Consider the following 13,578-nt stretch of genomic DNA (forward strand, 5'->3'; position numbering starts at 1 on the left):
TTCACATCTATTTTAAACCTTTATTTAACCTTACTGCAATATGCACATGATAAATCTTTATGTCAAGTTAAAAGTGAAAAAATACAGACTGGATATTCTTACAAATAGACATTTGAATAATTCCTAAAATATGTGTTAACACACAAAGAAGAAAAAATAGAAATAGTTAATGTTCAACATACAATATAGACTGTCCTTATACATACTGTATATTCAACTGTAAACTATATGTAACAAAATACCCGACATGTAACATTTTACTAGTGGAACAGGTATGGTGAACTAGCTTGCTTGAGGTTTTGATATAACATATAGCCTAATTCAGCTTTACTAAGAGCAAGGTGAGGTTTCTTGCATCTAAAAACAAATATTTTTAAATGGAATAAGAAAATGGAATAGACTAGAACAATGCATGGATAGCAAAAATAATATAATTATTGAATATTAAAGTGTTGCTTTTAAAGTTTAGTACATTTCAGACAATAGTTTTTAAAGTCGTGCTCACGAGCCAAAATGGGTCCCCAAAAAATATGCACAATTGTGTACTACATCATCCATTTTGTATGATATGTCATGTCCTGCAAAATATTTTTTTTAAATGTTTGCAATTCGAAAATTTGACGAATTTCAATTCGTATAATATGGTACGAGTTTGTAAGTGCTTAAGATCCCGACTGCATCTAAGTGTAAATAATAAATAAATAATGTGTTAATGTCTGTTTTGTATGGTGTGCAGTGAAACCAAAACGCATATATTTTTTCAGCGCTTCATATCAATAACCATTCTACCTTGTTAGTGCACTAGAGTGCACATATCTAAAGATATAAAATACACTTTTCTAAATATACTTTCATGTGTAAAATTTGAACACACTGACATACATTTTCATTAAAAAAACTACATATTTGACCAAATACTATTAAAGACTACAATGTGATGGTGATGAGGATTGTAGGAAAGTGATCCTTTCTCTCCTCATGACAGAGAACATTAGGTGACATTGGTCCCTGATGTGAGTATTACATCTACAGTCCTAAACGATGTGTTTTTTTCTCCTGTTGATACAACATTCTCTGATAAAGATGTTTGTAATAATGTGTAAAAAAGAGAAATAATATAAAATTCTGATAAACAATAAAGGTCCTACAGCTGATGACAGGGTTGTGTGCAACTAAGCATTTGCATAACGTATGATATCTCCCCACCACTAGGAGGCTCTTTACTTCTTGTCTTTGACATCTTTGTCAGGCTGCTCAATAAGTTCCCCCTTGTGATACTTCTGTCCGATCCCATAAGGCACGTGTGCAGCGATGGTCCCCAGCTCCTTGGCTCCCTCGATGTGGAACATCTGGTCGTCAAAGAATATGTGGGGCCGGATCTTCTGCAGGAGAGGCCCTTTGGGGGCCCCGGCTAGGAACAGGGCTTCGTCGATCTCCAGGCCCCAGCTCCTGAGGGTCTTGAGGACACGGGCCCCTGAGCTGGCTGCACTGCGGGCTGTTACCAGGTAGGTACGAATGGGGCAGGTCATACGCTCGTTCTTGGCGTAGAACTTTCTCTGGAGCTTCCCCAGCGCCTCCAGGAAACACTTCAAGGGACCCTGAGAGAAACAATGAGACATATTTTTTTACTTTTGTCCAAAATCAAAGCATATAATACATAAATGGGTTCCACTTTATTGGGCTAGCCCCCTATTATAGATGGTCTTTAGATATGCAACAACTTGGTAGGCATAAGGAAAGGGTTAGGTCTAGTATTAGGCATAGTGGGATAGTTAGTTAAATCTGACACAAACGGCCATGTCAAAAGCTAACATAATATGGAGACGTATTCTGCTTCAGAGTCCTCTCATGATCACCTGTGCAAGTGGTTTGTTCTCAAATTCCTTCTCGTGCTCAAAGAACGTGTCCAGGCCGTGTTGTTTCACGATGATCTCCGACTCGTCAGAGAAGAGGACTGCGTCCCCGTCAAAAGCTACTTTCAGCTGTGTGTCGGACAGCTGGTTCTCCACATCTCCAGATGCAAACATGGTCGCTGCAGCAATGCCTGTTTATAAGACATAAGGGGCTTATACATGCTCATAACAAGTCTTGCAACGCTTTTACAACAGTTATGGCTAGATGGTATAAAGCTACGGAAGTGACGCAAAAATTGCCATTCTCTCGCTGTGCGATTTGCCAGTTTCTGTTACTTTGGCAACAGCTAGCTAGAGAGTTAGGTCAGTTAGCTAACTATGAGTCACGAGACGATGACAATTAGCTGACAGAGGGCAATAACGACAACACGCCAAGCCAGTGTGAATGACCAGTGCACCGGCGTTGTGCTTCCCACTGGACAGCTGTACTTTCACTGAGTCGCCGGTAGCTAGTATAACGTGGACAATGTGTTTATTTTTTTCTAGGATTTATGTCTTGTACTACCAGAGAAATAACTCACACTGGTAAGCATCTAGATGTCACCGTGATACAGTCTACCCAATGGGGTGAACATGAATGGCAACAACACCGGGACACGATATACTTCATCCTGCAACTACTGTGGAACTAGCTACCTAGGATGACAGGAGGATGACATTAGGAGGTGACAGTTACAGCAAGCACATGCATACAAGCAACAGAACCCTCATCATCAGTAATTTCATCAAAAATAAACAATCGTCAGTTTTATTAACTGAAACTGCACAATTATGTTGTGCGTAAAACTAACAGTGAAATCCGACTCATCCTCTCCAAAATTAAGTCTAAACTCTTATGGTAGTTCAATTCTAAACTCGTCCTTGGCTGTATATCATCTGGTCACAACCCATTAAAACAGCATCATCCATGCATTATATCTGTAGGCAATACTATTAAGTGTTACCACAATGTACATCTACAGTTGTTGACTTAGCATCCATGCCAACCTAAACCAGTAGCATCACCACCTACCCTCTTCAATGGCCTCAGTGACTTTCTCTCCATCCTTGGAGAGGTACAGGTTGGTCATGTAGGCCTTCAGATAGCCAATGGGGCTTTTCCCTCCAGTCATACAGAATCTCTCAATGGTTAAATCTGTGAGAGGGAACCATTGCTTTTTTATCAGAAACTCATAGAAATATGATGGCATGGTCATCAAGTTGAAGATTGCCACTACATATCATCAACAACAGCATATAAACATTAAAAACAACATATTTGGTCAAAAGAACAAAATAAAGTTGGATGTCCAATCATTCAATGAAACATGAACATACTTTGCAAAACAGGTTTGTCTTATGACATTGTAGGCGTGGCTGAAACATTGCAGTACGAGTTTCAGAGCGTGTTTTACGGACCGTAGTGGTTGATGCTGTTGATGAGGCGCACACCGACCTGGGCGTGGTTATTAGTCATCAGGACGATATCAAACAGCTCCTCACTGTCGGGGTAGAGTTGCCTCAGTCTGGAGTTCACCGTCATCAGAGCCTGCAGAGTGTGTGTGTTTTCAGAACAGAATTGACACAGGGATTAAGAAACAATGACAAAACTTGTCTGGTTTGAACTAGAGCAACTACTTCTAGGGTGTTGCTTCAGAATATTCCGTCCCAAATGTGCACACACCAGTGGCGACCCGTCATTCAGGACAGTTGGGGCAGATATATATAATATATATATATATATATATATATATATATATATATATATATATATATATATATATATATATATATATATATATATATATATATATATATATATATATATACAGTGCCTTGCGAAAGTATTCTGCCCCCTTGAACTTTGCGACCTTTTGCCACATTTCAGGCTTCAAACATAAAGATATAAAACTGTATTTTTTTGTGAAGAATCAACAACAAGTGGGACACAATCATGAAGTGGAACGACATTTATTGGATATTTCAAACTTTTTTAACAAATCAAAAACTGAAAAATTGGGCGTGCAAAATTATTCAGCCCCTTTACTTTCAGTGCAGCAAACTCTCTCCAGAAGTTCAGCGAGGATCTCTGAATGATCCAATGTTGACCTAAATGACTAATGATGATAAATACAATCCACCTGTGTGTAATCAAGTCTCTGTATAAATGCACCTGCACTGTGATAGTCTCAGAGGTCCGTTAAAAGCGCAGAGAGCATCATGAAGAACAAGGAACACACCAGGCAGGTCCGAGATACTGTTGTGAAGAAGTTTAAAGCCGGATTTGGATACAAAAAGATTTCCCAAGCTTTAAACATCCCAAGGAGCACTGTGCAAGCGATAATATTGAAATGGAAGGAGTATCAGACCACTGCAAATCTACCAAGACCTGGCCGTCCCTCTAAACTTTCAGCTCATACAAGGAGAAGTCTGATCAGAGATGCAGCCAAGAGACCCATGATCACTCTGGATGAACTGCAGAGATCTACAGCTGAGGTGGGAGACTCTGTCCATAGGACAACAATCAGTCGTATATTGCACAAATCTGGCCTTTATGGAAGAGTGGCAAGAAGAAAGCCATTTCTTAAAGATATCCATAAAAAGTGTTGTTTAAAGTTTGCCACAAGCCACCTGGGCAACACACCAAACATGTGGAAGAATGTGCTCTGGTCAGATGAAACCAAAATTGAACTTTTTGGCAACAATGCAAAACGTTATGTTTGGCGTAAAAGCAACACAGCTGAACACACCATCCCCACTGTCAAACATGGTGGTGGCAGCATCATGGTTTGGGCCTGCTTTTCTTCAGCAGGGACAGGGAAGATGGTTAAAATTGATGGGAAGATGGATGGAGCCAAATACAGGACCATTCTGGAAGAAAACCTGATGGAGTCTGCAAAAGACCTGAGACTGGGACGGAGATTTGTCTTCCAACAAGACAATGATCCAAAACATAAAGCAAAATCTACAATGGAATGGTTCAAAAATAAACATATCCAAGTGTTAGAATGGCCAAGTCAAAGTCCAGACCTGAATCCAATCGAGAATCTGTGGAAAGAACTGAAAACTGCTGTTCACAAATGCTCTCCATCCAACCTCATTGAGCTCGAGCTGTTTTGCAAGGAGGAATGGGAAAAAATGTCAGTCTCTCAATGTGCAAAACTGATAGGGACGTACCCCAAGCGACTTACATCTGTAATCGCAGCAAAAGGTGGCGCTACAAAGTATTAACTTAAGGGGGCTGAATAATTTTGCACGCCCAATTTTTTAGTTTTTGATTTGTTAAAAAAGTTTGAAATATCCAATAAATGTCGTTCCACTTCATGATTGTGTCCCACTTGTTGTTGATTCTTCACAAAAAAATACAGTTTTATATCTTTATGTTTGAAGCCTGAAATGTGGCAAAATGTCGCAAAGTTCAAGGGGGCCGAATACTTTCGCAAGGCACTGTACATATTTTTTGGGGGTGGGGGGGGCTTGCCTGTTTTGCATGTTATTTTGGCATTAATATGTGTCACATATCAGTTTGCAAACATTGTAAAAAAAAAAACATATTTATAATTGAGTTTATAAAGCCCCATACAAACATGGTCTCTTTTTTGTTTACTTGAGTAAGGCAGCTCCAAAATGCAGGTTTCATCCTAGCTCAGTGCTTTCTGTGGTGGTGGGGTGGGCCAGCAGAAAATAGGAACATTGAGCCGTGATTGGCTCAGTGTTCTGTCACTCATGGGAACCTTACGGAATCACAAAGCTTCAGACCTTAGTAAGGGTAGACATCCAACATTTTAGCCCTTTGGGTCCTGCTATAGAGTTATATTACAAGTGCCCTTCCAAGAAGGCTCAAGGTTATTGGTCACAGAAATGATGTCAAATCAAGTTATATGTACAGTAGCTTTGATTGTGAAAGTAAGATGTTGACATGCTCAGTCCAATCTTAGCTAGCAGTCATCATCATGAATCAAGTCGACAATCTACTGGAAAATCCTTTTAAATCCTTGTCATATGAAGAGAAATAATGAAGAGAAAATATAGATCAAATGTATCAGTGCTCATCGGCCATTGGACATAAACATTACACAACAAGTTGGAGATTGCAAATTCAACAATGAGTGGTTTGGAAGGAATTGGTGACAGCGGCTAACTGCAAGCATTGCAACTGGGAAGTCGGGAATAAACAGCGCAAACTGGGAAAATCAGTTTTGAACGGTCATTCAATTCTCTTTGCCCACGGAGGACCGCCACGCCACTTTCCTGTTCAAGCACATCACAACAACGTGAGTCCAAAAATGTCTTATGCTGCTTTATAAATGATGACAGAGAGATGTGTAAACTGTCGCTCAGAAAGTAATACTAAGTGTATATCGTGGGTAAGCTGTTAGTAGCCCATGTGCCTCACTCTACTAATTTGGTCTATTTTCACCAACGCGGTTTTGTAAACACATCGTTCATGGCCGGTGTTGGCTTGTTTGCAAACTTACAGCTTTGACAATGCTACTGATAGTAGTGATGGTGCTTGGCTTGCAAGTGCAAATTCATCACACACAACATTGTATAATAGAATTGTGTTATTTGACGTGTCAAATTAAAAGTTTATTTAACCCGTCAAATAGTGTTATATGACGTGTATCTTTTCTGACACGCAACGACCCAAACGGTGTTCAATGTGCCTCACCCTAATAATTTGGTCTGTTTTCACCTCTTGATATCGCCTACTGTTCTAACTTGGTGGTGCACATGTAGCCTAAAACCTGTTTTAGAGAAATGTCATCATTGAATATTGTAAGAGCTTTCATTGTCTATTTATATAACCCCTTTATTTATCCTATGGTTCTGACCTGGTGTACAGGGAGAACACTGTAAGAACGGCCCACGTTCTGAATTCTGTTGCTGTACATTTCAAAAGTGCTGAACAAATAGTTATAATGACTACACCCGTCGTCGCTGGCTCATTAATGTCTTAATCGAAATTACAGATTGCTTCTTATGTGCTTGTCGTCCCCTTATGCCATAGTTTGTACATCTCAATTGTCAGTAGAAACCACATTTGTTTAAGCAAGTCAGCCATAAGAGCTATGTTTTTTTTTAAGTCAGTAAATGAGGCTGAATGAACTGCTTCGCAGCCAGACAAGGCTCCGCTGATAGCCAGGTGTAGCAGTGGTAAGGTGTTGGGGCTGCTGTTGGAACAGCTTTATGAGGGGCCTAATAGTTTGTGGGCACCGTTTGTCACCGTTATAGTCCAATTAATGTATTGTTTAGTGTTGTGTTGTGGCTTTGCTGGCATACATCCCACATGATCTACATGCTAAAATCGCCACTGGCACACACAACACGCACGGACACATGCACGAACACACCCACACAGATTATCTGAAGGGGTCTTTTATCTGAAGGGGACATGTGTCGTTCTGCTATAGATTACAACATGGCCTAATCCTGTGCTTGCATACCATTATAGAGCATGGCAAGAAGAACCAGAAGAACCAGAAGAACCCGCTAAAACATAGCTCCACTAAGGACTCCACATGCAACAGTATTTTTTATTTAACCTTCATTTAACTAGGCAAGTCAATAAAGAACAAATTCTTATTTTATAATGACGGCCTACCCTGGCCAAACCCTCCCCTAACCCGGACGACACTGGGCCAATTGTGCACCGCCCTATGGGACTCCCGATCACGGCCGGTTGTGATACAGCCTGGGATTGAACCAGGGTCTGTAGTGACACCTCTAGCACTGAGATGCAGTGCCTTAGACCACTGCGCCACTCGGGAGTGTCATTCATGCGTTGATGTATAGATGGTGCATAACAGTGGGAAACAATATTGCCTATTGTAATTCTGAGCAAAACACTATTCTAGCTAGATGCATTACACAAATTGTATCTAGGCCTAAAGCCATTGGCATCACCTCCACTAAGGAATCCACATGCAATTGTAAGGCAACCCTACCCTCTGACTCTCCCACGCACAGCCATGCAGGTAGGCCATACCCTTAGCTATGTTAATCCAATCCCTCTAATTTACCTTCACGAGAGGGAACGCCACACCTGGCATGAGCGGCTGATTCTCGTGCTCCTGTTGAAACGTCACATACTTCTCGACCCCCTCTTCCTCATAGATCTTCCGCTCCGCAACCATGTTGAACAGGGTGCGAGAAGAGACGGCGATAGTAACGGCATATTGGGGTTTGGGCTATTTGGAAAACAAGAATAGTAAAGAAAAAATTACGATACAAGAGATTAGCTAATAGTATACTATAGACCCGTGTAGACACTTATTTTATCTGCACAGGCAAATAACAACGGTTTATGTATCACTTACGGGTCTAGGTTTCCTTGTTTTTAAACTGTCAAAAAAGGCTTTTGGTGCGGCCCAGTCCTTTTCCTCTCCAGCGTTAGTGGCTGCTGGATCGGTAGGTTTGATTTCACTCATATTTGTCCTGGGATCGAAAAGTTCAACGTCTGATAGTTCCGTAACAGTGATTCCGAATGTAGAAGATCAGAACAAGCGGCCACAGGCTGGTTTGCGGAAACGTTTGAGAGGTTTCGACGGGCGTGTCTTTTTACCCATGATGCTCATTCGAAAAAAAGGAAAAACACCACAATGTACATAATAATTAGTTTTAATCACATTACCTGGCTACTTTTTGCATATCGGCCAACCCGCCATATCGTTACATTTAATTTTATCTGGGTGTTTTTACCAATAATTACACAGTAATACATCATTGGGGAAAAAAAGTTGAATGGAACAACTGACCAATATGCCTGTTGATAACTACACAATTTTCATTTAATTTATGAAACTTTTAATATTACAATAGTATAACTTTATATAACTGTATGCAGCAATACATAACATAGGCTATGTGATACACAAATATAAATAATTTTATGTTGCACTATCATATTTTTATACATAATCCATACTTTCTAAACATGCAATTATAAAGATAAGTAGCTATTGCAAATAACCTACAATTTTTCATTGCACAGGTAGGCTAAAGTCAGTGTGCGGTGCTCATACAAATCAGCCTGATCTCGCGAGTTTACTTTCGGCTTCGCTAAACGCAACGAGGGCGCAGCGGTCAGGATGGTCTTGGATCAGGCTATCAAACAATGCCCCCCTCCTTCAAACACAAGAATAACCTCTCCCCAGTTTTCACCCCCTCGCTTTGGTTCAATCTGGAACAGAACATAATGGCGGTTGATGGTAAGTAGCCGGCACAGGTGACCTGCTGTACTCATATAACTTGCATGGGACAGAGCTAGAATGCTTAGTGACAGTACCATTTATTCAGCCAGATAGATGTCTAGCAATGATATACATGCACATTGCGATGTCTCGTCAGCTTGTGCTGTAGCCTACATAGCCTGCAGAGATGCTGAAGAGTAGCGGCAAAGATGTTGTGGGATGCGCCGCGTGACACTTTACTGTACCACGCGAAGTGGTCCTGAAGTGGACAACGATGATCCAAAATAAATGTGACTCGGTCATCACGTTGTCTTGACAGAGTCTCACGCATGGACGTGTGCGAGTCCTCATAAATGGTTCGTTAGAAACAGGATAGCATAGCCTAGTAAGTGTTCGAGTTTATTATAGGATAATGGAATGTGAACTTTACTACTGTTGAAGCCAGATAAATGCTGTCAAAGGTAAACTCCTACAATGCCTACATTCAAGGCTGCATGGCTGCTTCTGCGCAATTTTGTATCATACACATATATAGGCTACTTGGTCACGTGTTCTCGCACGTTATTTGGTTGCTATCCTGTCTCAGCACTGGAAGTGTTGCCGTCACACCTGGCAAATGCAATGATGTGAGAGAGAAGAGAGGAAAGAGTCACTGTCAGCAGGTGAATGTGTTGGTCTTTAGCCAATGCAAATCTATACTTTACTGGTCACCGGTGTAAAGACAGATGTTTATCAATTACTTATAGCTTTTGTGTAGCCTATATCCATTTTTTATGGGGCAGGCTTCGGCTCACAACACACCATTTCATTAAGCGCAAATAGGGAGCATTTTTTATGGGGCAGGCTTCGGCTCACAACACAACGTTTCATTGAGCGCAAATAGGAAGCATTTTCTGTAGGCTACAGCTGTTGCAGAGGATATAAAAGCTGCCTATTTTACGATGCTTTTTGTTTTTACCCGACTTGTTTGCTGTATGGTTGATATAAAACATAGAAGAAAAGAGATAGAAAGAGTAGACTACGGGTCATATACTGTCAAAGTAAAAACATCATACATTTTTAAGCAGGAGCCTGTGTTGCACTATTAGAGCCTGTGTTGCACTATTAGAGCCTGTGTTACACTATTTGAGCCTGTGTTGCACTATTTGAGCCTGTGTTGCACTATTAGAGCCTGTGTTGCACTATTAGAGCCTGTGTTGCACTATTAGAGCCTGTGTTGCACTATTTGAGCCTGTGTTGCACTATTAGAGCCTGTGTTGCACTATTAGAGCCTGTGTTGCACTATTAGAGCCTGTGACGCACTATTAGAGCCTGTGTTGCACTATTAGAGCCTGTGTTGCCCTATTAGAGCCTGTGATGCACTATTAGAGCATGTGTTGCACTATTAGAGCCTGTGTTGCACTATTAGAGCCTGTGTTGCACTATTCGAGCCTGTGATGCACTATTAGAGCCTGTGTTGCACTATTAGAGCCTGTGTTGCACTATTAGAGCCTGTGACGCACTATTAGAGCCTGTGTTGCACTATTAGAGCCTGTGTTGCACTATTAGAGCCTGTGATGCACTATTAGAGCCTGTGTTGCACTATTAGAGCAACCTCCGTTTATTTTTACTCTGCAAAAATGTCGATGGGAAAGTAGAGCTTTAATCAAGCTGGCTAAGACTGAGTAAATAGGTTGATTTTTGTGAAAGGTCAGGAGTCAGGTTGCTCTGACTGCACTTGTTGCCTTATTGACCTCAGGGATGTCTTTTTATTTCCTGTGTCTGTAAACTCACCCTCCATAGGGAGTATAGTACACACTCAGTAGTGTAATATGAGGGTGAAAAGTCAAGAACTACAGTAAGACTAAGAGCTATAGTACACTCTCTGTAGCCACTCAGAACATTAAGTCCTACATAGCATAGTGCCAAGTGTGTGTGTGTGTGTGTCTGTTTGTGTAAGCATCTGCCCATATGTGTGTGTGTGTGTGTGTGTGTGTGTGTGTGTGTGTGTGTATTCGTGCCTGTGTGTCTTTATTGTCTTATGAGTTTGAAAAGGTTTGAATACAGGGTTAAGAACACTGATCTATTTAAGCAATAAGGCAGTAGAGGGTGTGGTATATGGCCAATATACCACGGCTAAGGGCTGTTCCTATGCAGGACCCAACGCAGAATGCCTGGATACAGCCCTTAGCCATGGTATATTGGCCATATACCACAAACCCTTGAGCTGCCTTATTACTATTATAAACTGGTTACTAATGTAATTAGAGCAGTACAAATAAAATATTTTGCTCGTCCGCTGCTTTGTCCATTATTTCCAAGGTAATGTGCTGAATGTCTGCGTTTATCCCTTCCATGTACTCTGTATACTATAAATGAAACAGTTTTAAGGACAGACACAGTTGTTCCATTCTAAAACCCTATTCAGTTAGGATTCCTCAGAGATATTACATGTAATTAAACACTTGATAACTCCATGAGATTAGTTGGTTGGAGTTAATTAGTGTGTCACCTGCCTCTAATAGCCTTGGTTTACCTCTATGGGAGAGGCTGTGGAGGAACCATCATAGGGACCGACATGTGGCACCCTTGAGACGCAGAGCAATATCTTAACCCCTCACCCCTGACGCTCCTATCCCTTTAACCCGTAGGTGGTGGAGGGAGGAGCTGTGGCGTGCATGAGCTCATCTGTGCCAGAAGAGGTAAGATCAGGGGGGCGTCTACATCTCATTTCTGTCTACATATCTGTCTTGTCTGTCTTTCTATCGCTCTGTCTGTACTCCATTGTACTCTATGTATCTGTGTCTGTCTGCTTGACTGTACTTGTATCCCCCTTAAAAATAGAGAGATGGCTCCATCAAAGCAGTAGCTATCTAACATGCTCATTTGGATCTTTGGAGTACACATACAGTGCATTCAGAAAGTATTCAGACCCCTTTACTTTTTCCACATTTTGTTACGTTACAGCCTTATTCTAAAATGTATTAAATCGTTTTTTTCCCCTCATCAATCCACACACAATACCCCACAATGTCAAAGTAAAAACAGGGTTTTATTAACGTTTGCAAATGTATATCCCATATACATAAGTATCCAGACCATTTACTCAGTACTTTGTTGATGCACCTTTGGCAGCGATTACAGCCTCAAGCCTTCTTGGGTATGACTCTACAAGCTTGGCACACCTGTATTTGGGGAGTTTCTGCCATTCTTCTCTGCAGATCTTCTCAAGCTCTGTCAGGTTGGATGGGGAGCGTCGTTGCACAACGATTTTCAGGTCTCTCCAGAGATGTTCGATCAGGTTCAAGTCCAGGCTCTGGTTGGGCCACTCAAGGACATTCAGAGACTTGTCTCAAAGCCACTCCTGCGTTGTCTTGACTGTGTGCTTAGGGCCGTTGTCCTGTTGGAAGGTGAACCTTCAGACCAGTCTGGAGACCTGAGTGCTCTGGAGCAGGTTTTCATCAAGGATCTCTCTGCACTTTTCTCTGTTCTCTGTTTCCCTAAATCCTGACTAGTCTCCCAGTCCCTGCCGCTGAAAAACATCCCACAGGATGATGCTGCCACCACCATGCTTCACCGTAGGAATGGTGAAGATTTCCTCCAGATGTGACACTTGGCATTCAGGACAAAAAGTTCAATCTTGGTTTCATCAGACTAGAGAATCTTGTTACTCATGGTGTGAGAGTCCTTAAGGTGCCTTTTGGCAAACTCCAAACGGGCTGTCATGTGCCTCTTACTGAGGAGTGGCTTCTGTCTGGCCACTCTACAATAAAGGCCTGGTTGGTGGAGTGGTGCACAGGTGGTTGTCCTTCTGGAAGGTTCTCCCATCTCCACAGAGGAACTCTGGAGCTCTGTCAGAGTGACCATCGGAATCTTGGTCACCTCCCTCAGGTTCTTCTCCCCTGATAGCTCAGTTTGGCTGGGTGGCTAGCTCTAGGAAGAGTCTTGGTTGTTCCAAACTTCTTCCATGTAAAAATGATAGAGGCCACTGTGTTCTTGGGGACCTTCAATGCTGCAGATTTATTTTGGTACCCTTCCCCAGATCTGTGCCTCAACACAATCCGGTCTCGGCGCTCTACGGACAATTCCTTCGACCTCACGGCTTGGTTTTTGCTCAGACATTCACTCTCAACTGTGGGACCTTATCGAAACAGGTGTGTGCCTTTCCAAATCATGTCCAATCAATTGAATGTACCACAGGTGGACTCCAACCTAGTTGTAGAAACATCTCAAGGATGATCAATGGAAACAGGATGCACCTGAGCTCAATTTTGAGTCTCATAGTGAAGGGTCTGAATACTTATGTAAATAAGGTCTTTCTGTTTAAAAAATGTAATACATTTGCAAAAATGTCTAAAAACCTGTTTTAGCTATGTGATTATGGGGTACTGAGTGTAGATTGATGAGGGGAAAATGAATTTAATGCATTTTAGAAAAGGGATGTAACATAACAGAATGTGGAAAAAGTCAAGGGGTTTGAATACTTTCCGAATTCACTGCATGTAGGATCTTAA

The 13,578-nt window shown here is 41.5% G+C and overlaps 2 protein-coding genes across 5 annotated transcripts in view; one reads left to right on the forward strand and one right to left on the reverse strand.

The window, feature by feature from the left end:
- Positions 1–8,461, reverse strand: LOC110522548 (cytosolic 5'-nucleotidase 1A). Its single transcript, XM_021601002.2, has 6 exons — positions 8,213–8,461; positions 7,916–8,083; positions 3,312–3,441; positions 2,926–3,048; positions 1,857–2,044; positions 1–1,598 (listed from the first exon to the last, which is right to left on the reverse strand). The coding sequence occupies exons 1-6, from the start codon at positions 8,321–8,323 to the stop codon at positions 1,221–1,223; spliced, it is 1,098 nt and encodes a 365-aa protein (XP_021456677.2). The 5' UTR covers positions 8,324–8,461; the 3' UTR covers positions 1–1,220.
- LOC110522546 (synaptotagmin-14) overlaps positions 8,451–13,578 on the forward strand; it is a 23,675-nt gene continuing 18,547 nt past the window's right edge. For all 4 annotated transcript variants that reach the window (XM_021600998.2, XM_036976153.1, XM_021600999.2 and 1 more), the window contains exons 1-2: positions 8,451–9,103; positions 11,716–11,766. Coding sequence is in view for 1 of the 4 variants with exons in the window: in XM_021600999.2 (XP_021456674.1) it covers positions 9,010–9,103; positions 11,716–11,766 (145 nt within the window). In the remaining 3 variants the exon portion in view is untranslated. The remainder of the gene's footprint in view (positions 9,104–11,715; positions 11,767–13,578) is intronic.

This window comes from Oncorhynchus mykiss, chromosome 4 (genome assembly GCF_013265735.2).
Source record: "Oncorhynchus mykiss isolate Arlee chromosome 4, USDA_OmykA_1.1, whole genome shotgun sequence".
NCBI classification, from domain to species: domain Eukaryota; kingdom Metazoa; phylum Chordata; class Actinopteri; order Salmoniformes; family Salmonidae; genus Oncorhynchus; species Oncorhynchus mykiss.